At 35.8% G+C, this 14,453-nt stretch overlaps 1 protein-coding gene across 7 annotated transcripts in view; it reads left to right on the top strand.

Annotated features, from left to right (window-relative positions):
• Dap160 (Dynamin associated protein 160) overlaps positions 1 to 14,453 on the top strand; it is a 66,157-nt gene that overhangs the window by 20,231 nt on the left and 31,473 nt on the right. For 4 of the 7 annotated variants that reach the window (XM_074181158.1, XM_023159300.2, XM_023159301.2 and 1 more), the window contains exons 10-13: positions 943 to 1,216; positions 7,873 to 8,115; positions 11,895 to 12,168; positions 12,301 to 12,474. In XM_074181158.1, the coding sequence (XP_074037259.1) occupies positions 943 to 1,216; positions 7,873 to 8,115; positions 11,895 to 12,168; positions 12,301 to 12,474 (965 nt within the window). The remainder of the gene's footprint in view (positions 1 to 942; positions 1,217 to 7,872; positions 8,116 to 11,894; positions 12,169 to 12,300; positions 12,475 to 14,453) is intronic. The other 3 variants (XM_074181146.1, XM_023159303.2, XM_023159302.2) reach the window with 3 other exon arrangements.

Below are 14,453 nucleotides of genomic sequence, written 5' to 3'. Positions count from 1 at the left end.
GAGTGAGTTATTTGATGCGGGGAAGAATATGAACCGATGTACCACTACTAAGTATAAGCTCATTACAAAGCGGGATATATTTTGTCCCACCAAAAAATTTAGGTTCAAATTTTGCACCAGGGTACTTGGAAGAGATAATGCAAGCAGAAGCATTAGCAGTGACTATTCCTCTTGTCATGATAAGTTCAAAGGCAAATTCTGAAGTGAATTAATAATTATGTTCCTATGTAATATCGATATACAATTAATAATGTTAAGTCAGATTTTCCCACTAAAAATTATTTGTATGTTAAAAAATATCTTGCAGGAGCAACAAACATTTGCATTTCAACCCCAAATAAAAAAAAAATAACAGGAAGGTCGAAACTCATTTAATTAAAGCAGATTCGACAGTCTTGCAAAGAATGATGATAATTTTTTTCGCAGGAATTTTTGCTGAAGTTAAAGTCCTTTTGATTAGATCATTAATTGCATAATGGCGAGATAAACGACCAGCGCTAAAACGCAGCTCAACCCATGAGTACCTGATTCATCCACAAATGCACCACAGTTACAAAAGTGTTGAACACATAGTGGTGTAACAAGTCGAAATCCGATGGCAATTCTGAAAGAGTCGTCATCCAATAGAGTCCCAGTAAATTGAACTAATTATGTTCAACTTCCCAATAGTATTACTTCTTTTCTATAGATTCCATTAATCGATTGGTGATGGGTACTTGATATTGAGTACATTCCATTCGTTAGATCCAGATTTATGAAAGTAAACTTGATATTTTTGAATCTCAGAATTTATCTTCATTCCATGCGATACAGTGACTTGGCCAGGGCGACAGATTATTCGGCACCCAACGTGGGCTCATGGAATAATTCGAAAACTCTATTTCTCAAAATACGTTTCAGTTCTCATCAAGACACAAACTCAGGCCTACCATTCTCTTTCAGGGGCATCGTAGAGGTTCCAGAAGGTTCGGATACGACTAATTCCTTGGAACCCGCTTCTCTCCAAAACGACGCTTCCGCAACGTTTGCAGAACCTGAAAGCGAGCCAGAATATTTCATAGCGAATTACCCGTACCAGTCGCAAGAACCCGGCGATCTGACGTTCAACGCTGGGGAGGTTATAGCTGTGATCAAGAAAGATGGCGACTGGTGGACGGGCAAGTTAGGCAGTAACGTCGGCATATTTCCCAGCAACTACGTTCAGAAGGTAGATGTGGTGAGTTTTTTGTTTTTTGGGACGTGCTTTCGAACTAATTTGCTGTAAATAATGGTAACATTTGGAGTAATATTACTAAACCACAACATAGACGTTAAAGACATTAGATTGATTAAAGAAAACTGTCATTTCCATACTTGTTAATTTGATAAACGATATTTTCAAAGCGGGGGTATTTCCTGAGATACTGAAGACTGGAAAAGTAATACCAATATTTAAGGGTGGTGATAACAAAAACTTAAAAAATTATAGACCTAAAACAGTTGTGTGCTCATTCTCTAAAATTATTGAAACTATAATAAATACAAGAATAATGGACTTTGTTGATTGTTATGTTGGATTTGATGAGTACCAGTATGGTTTTATCAAGGGTAGCAGCACTGTAAGCGCTCTCATAATATTACATCGGAATTGGATAAAAAAAGAATGGTAATTGCAGTGTTCATTGATTTAAAAAAAGGCATTTGACGTTGTTGACCATACTGTTCTTCTGAATAAACTATGTTGCAAGGGGCAAAACTTATTCTCTCATTGAGACATTTTTAAAGGAAAGATCCCAGTTTGTCGCTGTTGATGAGAGTGTAAGTGAGCATACAAAAAGTAATTGTTGCGTACCACAGGGATCCGTTTTGGGACCCCTGTTGTATACACTGATGGTACTTTCACGAGGCAGGCCGGGCAGGGAAGGTATTTCACGTTCGCCGATGACAAGGTCCTTTTGTACAGTGGATATGATTTACATTTACTGGAGAACACAGTTAATGTAGATCTCTCTAAATACTCTAATTGGCTTGCACATAATAAACTTAAGGTGAACTCTGCAAAAACCGTTTACATGCTATTTAAACAAAAAAATTGAATTTGTGGAAGTATTGAATTAAGAATAAATAATTTACCCTTAATTAATGTTGCAAAAACCAGGTATTTGGGACTCATAAGTTAAACTGGTCAGGACACATAGAACATTTTAATGACAAAAGTGTACCAATGTTAGGAGCTCTATACAGGAGTTCCAGTTACTTGAGTTTCAGTAATAGATACTTTTACAATGCATATATATTGTCGAATCTTAGGTATCTGTAAATAATATGGGGAAATTGTGGCATTACTAATTTCAAAAAAATTCAAACGCTACAAAATAAATTAATAAAAATTGTATTTAAAATTCCATATTGAACCCACACAAATGATTTATTCTCACAGACTGAACTACACCCAATTAAATATCTACTTAAACTTGAGCAATGCAAGAACATACAGTGTAACCCATTTTTAATGGAAACACCCCCCTAAAATTTGAAGTTGTAAACCGATTTTGATATTTTTTTTTTAATGTCAAGTACTAAAAGGTCTACCTTGGGACAAAATTTGCAATGTTTATTAAAGTTTCAGGGCATACTACGATGTTTTTTCTTAGTCGAAAATCGGGATTTTTTATTAGCGATTTTTTTATTGAAAAAATCACTACGCCACTGAATTCAGAGTGCCTCTAAACACGTGTGACCAAAATTTCATGAAAAAATATTCATTATTAACAAAGTTATGACAACTCAAAAATTCGAAAACTCACACAGCTAACAGTCACAAAAAACATCCTATATCGACAGATATAGCCATGAGAATATTTTTTTTATGATTTCAACAATAAAGTGCCGCCAGATGAAAAAAAAACAAATAGCGCAAATATTTTTAATGAAAATAACGGAATTACATTCAAGTTTTCACGCAAATTAACTAAAACTAAGACCTAATATTTCAATTTAAATCTTAGTTGCCATGGAAATGATATTACAGTTTGACACTTGTGAAAGATTTAAGTGTACTATTGTCAACAATATTCACCTTACAGTTCTTCGAATTATTTTGTGTTATGGCTGCAAGATTGAGCGTATGATAGAAAATTGAAATTGTTCGCCTTTCGGGAGATGACGTTATAAGTGCTAGAGAGGTTTGTAGAGTATTTAATGAGAGAGATCGTCCTCGTATTAGCTGCGGTACGGTAAATAAAATAAATAAAATATTCAATGAAACTGGTGCAGTATCAAAAATGATGTTAAAAAGTAATCCTGTACGAAGACGAAACAGGAATGACAGGAATGATCAAATCATTTTAGATTATTTTGGAAATAATCCTAATGCCAATATAAGGAATGCCACTTTAGATTTGAATATTCCACGAGAAACTATTCGGAGATGTCTCAAGGCGAAGAATATTAAACCTTTCAAGCCAAAATTTTTACACACACACTTCAAGAAGGCGACGAAGCAAGACTCCTGGAATATTGTTTATGGGCCCAAGGGGAATATTTAAAAGATATAAATTTACTAAAAAATATTTTATATACCGACGAAGCCACTTTCACTACAAATGGAGTAGTGTCATCACAGAATTGTCGCTATTGGGCAGCGGATCATCCTAACTGGGTAGTAAACTGTAAAAGCCAGTATTCCCAAAAAATCAACGTCTGGTGTGGGATATTGAACGAACGAATTATTGGCCCTTTCTTTTTTGAGGAAAACATTAATGCGCAGAGGTTTCTAGAATTTTTAAACACAAGAGAACGTATTCCAAAATCACTTCATTGTGAGATTTTCACTAAATTGTTTTACAAAAACGCAACACGTGTTTCGCCATACAATGGCTTCATCTGGCATGTCTTTCAACTCAGTTGAAAGATACGCCAGATGAAGCCATCGTATGGCATGTCTTTCAACTCAGTTGAAAGACACGCCAGATGAAGCCATTGTATGGCGAAACACGTGTTGCGTTTTTGTAAAACAATTTTGTGAAAATCTCACAAAGTGTTTTTGGAATACGTTAGTTATGGATTTTCATCAAGTATCGGCGAATTCCATCATATATCTAAACACAAGAGTTTTGGGATGCTATTCACGAGTTGCCAATCAATGAACGATCAAATTTAATTGTCCAGTTAGATGGGTATTCAGTTCATTATGCCAGAGGTGTGAGGCAATGGCTTAACGAACATTTTCCAAGCCGATGGATAGGCCGTGGTAGTCCGTTTATAGAGTGGCCACCCAGATCTCCAGACCTCACTGTTTTGGACTTTTTTCTTTTGGGACTTCTCACAGAAAAGGTTTACAAAAACCGCTCAAGAGATAGAAATGAACTTTGTGCAAGAATTCGACAGGTATGTGCAGATATTAGCCCTCAAGAACTTAGGAACGTAATCAGAAACATTCTTAAGCGCTACGACACATGTATCGAAATACGTGGTGGATTAGTAGAGGCTACTAGAATATGAGATAGAATTTATTGTTGCACTGAATCGAAACATTTCAATAATTAGTTATTAGTTACGTTTATTAAAATTTTTTGCTTCATTTTTAGTTGAATTGTGTGAATGTAATTCCGTTATTTTCATTAAAAATATTTACGCTATTTGTTTTTTTTCATCTGGCGACACTTTATTGTTGAAATCATAAAAAAATGATATATTGTGACTGTTTTCAAGTTGTCATAACTTTGTTAATAATGAATATTTTTTCATGAAATTTTGGTCACACCTATTTAGAGGCACTCTGAATCCAGTGGCGTAGTGACTTTTTCAATAAAAAAAAACGCTAATAAAAAATCCCGATTTTCGACTAAGAAAAAATATCGTAGTATGCCCTGAAACTTTAATAAACATTTCAAATTTTGTCCCATGGTAGACCTTTTAGTACTTGACATTGAAAAAAAATCATTAAAATCGATTTACAACTTCAAATTTTAGGGGGGTGTTTCCATTAAAAATGGGTCACACTGTATATAAAATAAAAAAGAAAATAATCAAAAGCAACAACGATCTACTAGTCAACAACCAGTTTTAAGAGTATAATACAAGGGGTAGAAATGACTTGCACCTGAGCATGGTAAGAACAAACAGAGGATTATATAATCCCTTTACACAGGCTATAGAAGTCTTCAATGAATTACCTGTCCATATACTTGAGTTGCCGGGCTATAGTTCATTCATCAGTAGTTTAAAAGAACATCTAAGCCTGGAGGCACATGTCAGATGCGTTACTACTATGAGCTTTGTAGTGGGTTACTAGTTTTTGTGTTTCACTTGTCACGTTGAATGTTGTGAATCCCGAGACCAGCATTTTTGCTGATTAGGGAGAATAACAACATATTTTATATTTATAGTGTCTCAACTATGTTGTTAAGCTGTTGTTATATTTTTAATTAAAAAAAATGGCTCTAATTGGGTTATATTTCTCATGTGGCACGAAAATTGTTTTTGTAAGGGATGATCAGTCACAATTCTTTCACTATTTGATTCAAGAGCTCTGGAGCTCAAAAATGGTGTCAGGTGTGGATTGAAAAGTGATGTACTTTCATGAAATATTTCAGGATTTTCATAAAAATTTGTCAGTAGTGCAGGAAATGAATTTCTTCATTATCAACAGATGGCACTGACTAATATGTCAATTATTTGTATTGGTTTGTTCGTTGTTTATCATTAGTGAACGTTGCTTGTTATCTACCATTCCACTGAAGATTTCGGTCTTTTTTACAAATCTAGCTGCCACGAAAACGTTACAATTTTGAACGAAAATGACTGTGAAAAATATACCATTTGTCAATATTTGATTAATACTTCTGAATCCAAGTTATTTATAAAAATAAAATTGAATAAAAAAGTTAATGAAGAAAGATTATATGATTGAATCAAACATACTTAACTAAATTAGCTTTTGTTTTTTTTTTAATATTGTAGTCATGGTGTTAAGTATAACACTTATCACAAATAACACAAATCAAGAACTTGCATATAAACATTTCGCAATTTTGAGATATTTTCTGAAAATTTTGATCCTAAGACAATAATAGTAAAGAAAAGCCTTAATGTTGGGACAAGTTTGATGACGTCGTTTGGAGTAGTATGGAAAACCATATATTTTAAGAAATATTGGAAAAATTTAGGACATGAACATGTGACGAAAATACTTCTACTTTTCTACTCTACTTATATACATGAGAAACATGTCACACGAGTTTACAGCATGGGGTGGGGCCTTCAATACTACACTTGATTCTCTACAAAAAATACAAAATATTCTTCTAAGAATTATTCTGAAAAAAAAATAAACGCTATTCCACTGACATGCTATACCAAGAATCACAGGTCTTGAATATAAAACTGTTATTTACTCACCAGTGTTTAAAAAGAATGTACATCAGACACGAAACATCTAACCAGAGAAAAACTAGAATAACCAGTTCCACTAGTAATTTGAATCTCAGTATACAACTTCTCAGAAAATCTTTAACGCAAAGATCTTTCTTTTTCTTCGGCCCTAAATTCTTCAGCTGCATTCCGATTGAATTGAAATGTATTCGAAAACTAGAACAATTCAAAAAAGAAACAAAGAAACATATTCTACAATTTTCAAACAAATTTTATAATATAATGAATAATAATTTAAGATGAACCATACCTTCAAAAACTATCTGTTCTCCTCTGTAACTGACCCTGCTTGAAACGGTTTGGAATCCTCACCATTTGCAACTTATATAATTATTTGTTATTTTTTAAAAAAGAAAAAAGTTCATTGAATCTATCATGTTAATTTTTCTACTAAATTTTTTCTCTACTCACTGCTTAGTTATAATCATAAAATGTACACTTTTTTAGAAAGTCTATGGATCTAGTACATGGCAGAACAGATAAACATATCTAGGTCAAGTTACTGGATCTGAAACTTTTGAAAAACACGATATGTTACATGTAAATATATAAACTGTACTTCAATATATCAATATCAAATCAAATCAAATCAAAATATGCTTTATTACCCAAGATATAAACATCTTATTGGCAAAGTCTAGTAAAGTAAAACATGTATAAGGGACAATTAACAAATATAAACTATAAAATAATGCTTAAACACCGGAGCAGAGTATATGGACAGAACAATATTAAGTCCAGCTGAACAGCTACAAATATAAGTACATGAATTTATGAATATTAAGTAAACGTAAATATATAATTCTACATAATGAACATTGATAGCCATTTTGTGTTGGTTTCAATAACTTGTTTACACAAAGCTACATGTCAATTATTCGATAGAGCCTTGGTAGAATTCGTCCACACTATAATAGGGCCTCCCAACAAGGTATTCTTTCACTTTCTTTCTGAATTTCTTTCCATATATATTCGCCTTAAATTAATGGGAAGGTGGTTAAATGACTTCTTGCTATTGAAAATAATAGAATTTTGTGTAAGGGCTAGAGAAGGTGTGGGAATATATCAATATATCAATATCAATATAAGTACACTGCCGGGCATAAAATTAGGGTAACTCCGTAATTTGAAGTTAGTTTAAAGTTTCTTGATTTTTACGGATCTCTATCTCCCTTTCTCTCTTTTTTTTTTTGCACCTGCACCTCAACTCATGAGGTGATCCTAATTTTATGCCCGGCAATATATACTCCAAATCTAATTATTTGGAGGAATGCCTTTATATTTCCGAAAGTTCAAATTAAATACTGCTATAAAGTCCCATTTTCGATATCACCAATAGCGATGTTTATTTTGTGCTTTTATATTAAACAAAACAGTCGGAAAAAATACACCGAACTTTATTTCGTCAACCGAAAAATTTCATGTTGTGTAGTCTGTGAGATTTTTGTGTTTTGTCAGAACTCATCGACGGCTAACACCGCTCCGACGGCTAACACCGCTCCGACGGCTAACACCGCTCCGACAGCTAACACTGCTCCGACGGCTGCCTCAGAATTTTCCACAGAGGTGTCAGCAGCGGCCGTGCAGTCGGCGCTTGAAAATGTTAACGCGCAAGCCGATAACGAGGTTTCTCTCATAAATCAGAGTGAACCTATCGGAAAAGAAGTGCCATTAGACGCTAACATTCAGGCAGGCGCGCAGGTTTGTGATGTTTTCGCTTGTGCGTCCCTCAACATTTGCTCGATCGTTTCGTTTTGATCAACTTTGTTGCTTTTCCAGAAAATTAAATACACGATGACAAGTCACAAACGATGGGAGAAGATGTTGAGTGACCAAATATATTTTTGCATGCTTTTGCTTCAATGACTTCTAATATCTCAGTATTCTGAGAATTTTTTTCTTTAGCGTGAACGGTAAGAAGAAGACGATTTATTTGTGGGTGGCCCTAATATACAAACAAAAATTTATATTTATGGATTGTACATTCCACAGTTATGAAACTAATTGACAAATATTTAGTAATTACTTACAGCTAAACATTGAGACCTTACTTATTTACAGTGATTTCATTAAATTGATATGTTCCTTGGTATACAGTGGCGACCTTTGGCAGTGGCGAGCAGGGCAACCGCCCAGGGCCTAGTTTTTGCAGAGATCTCGCGAAGATGACGTTTCAAACTTTTATTTCATTCTAAGGCTTTTATTGAAACAAAGAAGGTTTGACTCAAAAAGCAAAGCTGAACTAAAAATTCAATAAGTTTGAATTTCTCCTCTCGCGCACCATATCAATGCGCCACACTGTTTTATTACTGTCATTGTATTCATGTTCGGAGAATCCCCGTGACATCTGTCAACTCTTATTCTATTAGCTGCTTAGGTGAAGGAAACGACGATGTTATTTCGGTGCTGAAATGAAAAGAAATCTAATCACTGAAGTAGCCCTGAGAATTATTGCCACAATAAGTTGTTTAATGGTATTTCAAAGCTCTTGATTTATTTATGAATTTCATCTTTCATCACTAACCAGAAATACCAATTTTCAATTTACATACATTTCGTAATGGACCAGGGCCTCGTAAAGATTTGCCGCCAAGAGCTCCACAATTACTGAGCCCCTGCTTGGTAATTTCTCATAGTCCCTAAGTCTCTTGTAGAAAAAATACTTCGTTAAACTTGTGAGATTATATTTGGGAAAATAGAAACTGTTGCTATTGTCCTTTCTATTATCATACATCGTTTGTTTGAAGGTGGTTGACAATTCGTGGTGTATTTCATCAGTTCGGACTTCCATTGTCTAATGTAATATAAATTTATTTGAAATCCCTGAAAAAACAATTAAAAAATTAATGAGATTAACCGAAAATAACAATTTTATTAAACGAAAAACTGAAATTACAAGGAAATAACATACAATCTACAACTAAACAAATGAAAAATTGAAATATTAATAAAAGCTGAAAAAATAAAAATTAAAAGATTTCAAACCAAGTAATGTCACGACGTTTCGATTGTTAGTATCCACAATCGTCTTCGGGTGAAACCTGGATTTATTCCTCCGAGATATGGCTATTTATAGATCGTTCGAGTGCTTTCCGTATCCCCTCTTCACAATTTCCGCTTCATTGGTTTTTAGCGGGAGATGACCATTTGGCGGGAGTTGGTCGTTTTTCGTTTGATTAGAGGTTTCCATATGTTACGTATCTCTACGCTAGCTTGACTAAATGCGTTGTTGGACAAAATATACGCGGCTTCTTTGAATTTTCTCCTAAACCAGTGTTCCTCTTTGTGTATGATTTCAGCCTGAGCCCACTTGATGTTATGTTGATGAGTCCAAACATGCTTTGCTATTCCGGATTTGCTGGTTTCTCCTCGCTGTGTGTGTTGTGCTCCGCAATGCGAACTTTCAATGGCCTCTTAGTTTCACCGATGTATGATTCTCCGCGCTCACAGGGTACTCGGTAAATGCAATTCTTGGAATCGCAGTTCGCGTTTGGTAGCCTGAGTTTTGTGAGGCTGCTACGGATAGTGTTCCCAGATCTGAAGCAGGTCCTGATGTTGTACTTGGACCCAATCCTTCTTATCCTTTCCGATAATCCTCTGTTGTAGGGAAGTACAAGTACTGGTTGTGGCGGCTTCTCTTCCTTGTGGAGTTCTTGCTGTCTTCTAGCTAAAGCCTGTTCTACCATCATTCTGGAGTAACCATTCCGTTGTAGGTAATTTTTGATGATGCCTAGTTCCTTTTCGAGACCTTCCTATGTATTACAGAGCCCAAAAGCACTGTCTAGTAGAGTCTTGATGATTCCTCTCTTAGTCGATTGATGGTGGTTGGATTTCTGGTTCAGATACTGTCCTGTGTGAGTGGGTTTTCGATGTATGATTCTCCGCACTCGCAGGGTATCCGGTAAATGCAATTCTTGGAATCGCAGTCCGCGTTTGGTGGCCTGCTTTTCGTGAGGCTGCTACGGATAGTGTTCCCAGATCTGAAGCAGGTCCTGATGTTATACTTGGACCCAATCCTTCGTATCCTCTCCGATAATCCTCTGATGTAGGAAAGTACAAGTACTGGTTGTGGAGGCTCCTCTTCCTTGTGGAGCTCTTGCTGTCTTCTAGCTAAAGCCTGTTCTACCATCACTCTGGAGTAACCATTCCGTTGAAGGTCGTTTTTGATGATGCCTAGTTCCCTTTCGAGACCTTCCTTTGTATTACAGAGCCCAAAGGCATGATCTAGTAGAGTCTTAGTCGATTGATGGTGGTTGGATTTCTGGTTCAGATACTGTCCTGTGTGAGTGGGTTTTCGATGTATGATTCTCCACACTCGCAGGGTATCCGGTAAATGCAATTTTTGGAATCGCAGTCCGCGTTTGGTGGCCTGCTTTTCGTGAGGCTGCTACGGATAGTGTTCCCAGATCTGAAGCAGGTCCTGATGATATACTTGGACCCAATCCTTCGTATCCTCTCCGATAATCCTCTGATGTAGGAAAGTACAAGTACTGGTTGTGGAGGCTCCTCTTCCTTGTGGAGCTCTTGCTGTCTTCTAGCTAAAGCCTGTTCTACCATCATTCTGGAGTAACCATTCCGTTGTAGGTAATTTTTGATGATGCCTAGTTCCTTTTCGAGACCTTCTTATGTATTACAGAGCCCAAAACCACTGTCTAGTAGAGTCTTGATGATTCCTCTCTTAGTCGATTGATGGTGGTTGGATTTCTGGTTCAGATACTGTCCTGTGTGAGTGGGTTTTCAATATACAGATGTTTCCCATTTTGTGTCGGTCCTCTTTACCAATGCGTCTGAGAAAGGCAATTCGTTGTGGACTTCCTTCTTCATTGTGAAAGTGATGGAAGGACTTACGTTGTTGATGTGCTTCAGGAAAGTGTCTAGTTCTGCATTCCATGGTTCCATATTATGAAGGTGTCGTCTACGTATCTCAATCAGACTCGAGGCTTCTTGTGGGCTTCTTCAATGGCCAGAGTTTCAAACCACTCCATATATATATATTGACTATAACCGGTGAAAGTGGCGATCCCATTGGCAGTCTCTCATCTTGCGTAAAGAATTCGTCCTTCAGTTGAAAGTAGCAGTTTCGTACACAGCATCCTATTAATTCCATGATTACTTGTTAAGTTTGTTCTATCTTTCAGGTCCCCATCTTCGGGTAGCTTCTTCTGTATGATTTGAAGTGCTTCTTCGACAGGAACGTTGGTGTAGAGGCTTTCCACGTCGAAACTGATCAGTCAATCAATTTATATTATATTAGACAATGGAAGTCCGAACTGATGAAATATCATACGTGTTTTTACTTGTTACCAACTCTTCAAGATATACCGAATGGAGGTTTTAATTGCAGAATAATTTCTAAGTATATTTCTTTGCTGCAACATAAACTGATATAAAATATCGATTTTAATTTTTGGCGCCCAATGTGGGACCAAAAAAAAATTTATATCTATTCATGTTGCATTTATGGTTTATATTTCCAACAGGTGATGAAGAGCAAAAAGCCGGAAATAGCTTCCGTAATAGCGCCCTATCAGTCGACCAGCCCTGAGCAGTTATCACTGGCAAGGGGTCAACTGATTATGATCCGCAAAAAGACTGATTCCGGTTGGTGGGAGGGAGAGCTCCAGGCGAAAGGCAGGAAGAGACAGGTAGGATGGTTCCCCGCGAGCTATGTCAAGGTACTAAACAGTTCAGGCAAGGTGAGCGGGAGGTCCACCCCTGTTTCGACGACGCGGATGCAGCAGGAAATTGTTATTGGTGAGTATTTGACAAACTGAGTTGATTATTTAGGGATTCTTTTATGCATTAACATCCTGGATGAACCCTTTTCTGAGTAAAATTAAAGCGTCATTAGTACACCCAACTCAATGCTTTTTTTTTGTTATTTAGACAAAGTGGTTGCCTTATATCCCTACACAGCTGGAAACCCAGACGAACTGACCTTTGCAAAAGATGATATTATCAGTGTGACTGCCCGAGAAGAAGAAGCCTGGTGGAAGGGGGAGCTGAACGGAGTGTCAGGATTGTTCCCAAGCAATTATGTAGCTCCTCTTCAACAGCAATGTGAGTACAATTCATTTGTTTCACCTTTCATTTCCTCCGCACTCTCATCTTGCGTTTGTCTTTCAATAAAAGTAACTGAATTTTCGACAGTCACAACTTGGACTTAGGTTTCGGGTGTTATACTGCTTTTGTTGAAAGAAAGACGTATCTTTTCGGAAAAATTCTCGCTTTCCAAGTTTTAATGATTGTTTTTCCTTCTTATATTATAGGAACATTACTGCACCCATCCTACCATAAGAAGCTGAATAGTTCGAATCATAGAGTCGTTAGCATTTCTAGAATAATAATACGTGTTACTCAGAATGTATGTGTATTTGAATTTAGGCATATAATCTTGCGGCCATTTTAATACTGCCTTACCTTAGTTACCTTTAGCGTTGGCACTATCAGCGCTGCAACATATTGAGCAGCGCAGGGAAATAAGTCCTAGGCAAAGAAGAATTGTCAGATGACGTTTGTCTAGTTGCTGCCTCTCTTGAACATTTTTTTTCGGCTCCCAACGTGGGACCATTTCTAAAAATATTTTCAAATGGACCAGTATTGCTACCATTGTATGGTAATGGGTTCCATGGGCCTTCTGTAGCAGGCGCAAGTGTTTCTTGTTTATGCACAGAACTTGGCGTGTTTCGACTTGTGACAAAGTTGATTCCACATATCTTCCATTAGGGGACATGTCTGTGTAAGCCAGAAATCAACTAGTTTGAAAATGCTGTGCTTGAGATATATTTATAGGACGAATTTGCACAATATCCATGTTTCTGTGGTCGAAGCATTGTTGCTAGAACAAGAGGGTGAAGTTACAATAGTTTTTTCACGGTTTTCACCATTAGCTGTTGAACTCGAAGCAATTGGTATTTTTTCTAGATTTTGAAGTCAATTTTCACTGTAAGGTTTGTTAAAATGAGCCCAAGTCATTACTATACACTGATTATATCAGAAAAAACTATAGTGACGCTTCAATTTGTAAAAATAAGTCTATTGAGTGGTCGTTTCAAAATGACAGGTGTGTCCATATGAAGTCTTTAATTACTCTCGACTGTTGGACTTGAGGCAACAAGTTATTACCTGTCCTACTTCTTAAAACGTCTGTCAACCATTTTTTTTTTATGAAAAAGTGTTAGAAACAATTGGAGCAGACTGTAACTTTGATAACTGTTTCCGTTGAACAAGTATTGAGTATAAAAAAGTAGAGAACGTATTCCTGTACACTTCACACAGATCAGTCCGATATGAACCATTTTCATGTCAAGAAATTTGTCCTTAATTCTATACCATCTTGATATCTTGCCTTGTTGAGGTGATTTAAGACTTTTTTAAGGTCACACTGTAATCATTTTTATGCTATATGCTTTTGGAACTCTTGAAATTGTGATTATTGAATTTTTCTCATATTTTCATGTATAGTAAGATAAAAGTTGAATAATCTATAGTGGATCCAACTTGTTCGATATAAAACATCGAAAGAAAGCACAAGTTGATTTTTCGTTCTAATTAATTTTCGGATATTTTACTAGTAGTAACTCTTTTAGTCTGTGATTATCGTCAACATATAAAACAACATCGAAGGATTTTTCATATATATTTTACATATATAATTCAAGTCAGTTGTTTTATGTATCATAATCTATTGTTCAAGTTTGAATGGATTTAGCACAATTTTTAAAAGATTCAGTGATGTTGAAGCAGAAGTTTTTTCTAATTTTGAAACGTATTGATTCCTAAAGAAAAACCAATTTTCTATTTTTTTTTTCAATAATGTATTTGCAGACAATTGGAAGATTGAAAATTTTACGAATAGTCACATTATGCGATACAGACTGTGAAATTTTTATACTGAAGAAAATATCCTTGAGATAAATTCATAAACTAGAAGACATCAATCTTTCAATTGTTCTGAGGATGCAAAATGTTGACTTTGGAAAATCTGCCAGATTTTTTTTTATAATTTGGTCTTTTCCGAATAATCCTAGTAAAATTTT

The sequence above is a fragment of the Leptinotarsa decemlineata genome, unplaced genomic scaffold (genome assembly GCF_025532065.1).
Source record: "Leptinotarsa decemlineata unplaced genomic scaffold, Ldec_3_MD MMD2_P_RNA_scaffold_2, whole genome shotgun sequence".
In the NCBI taxonomy this organism is placed as follows: domain Eukaryota; kingdom Metazoa; phylum Arthropoda; class Insecta; order Coleoptera; family Chrysomelidae; genus Leptinotarsa; species Leptinotarsa decemlineata.
Note: the sequence above shows the minus strand (reverse complement) of the source record. Positions and strands in the feature narration are given on the sequence as shown.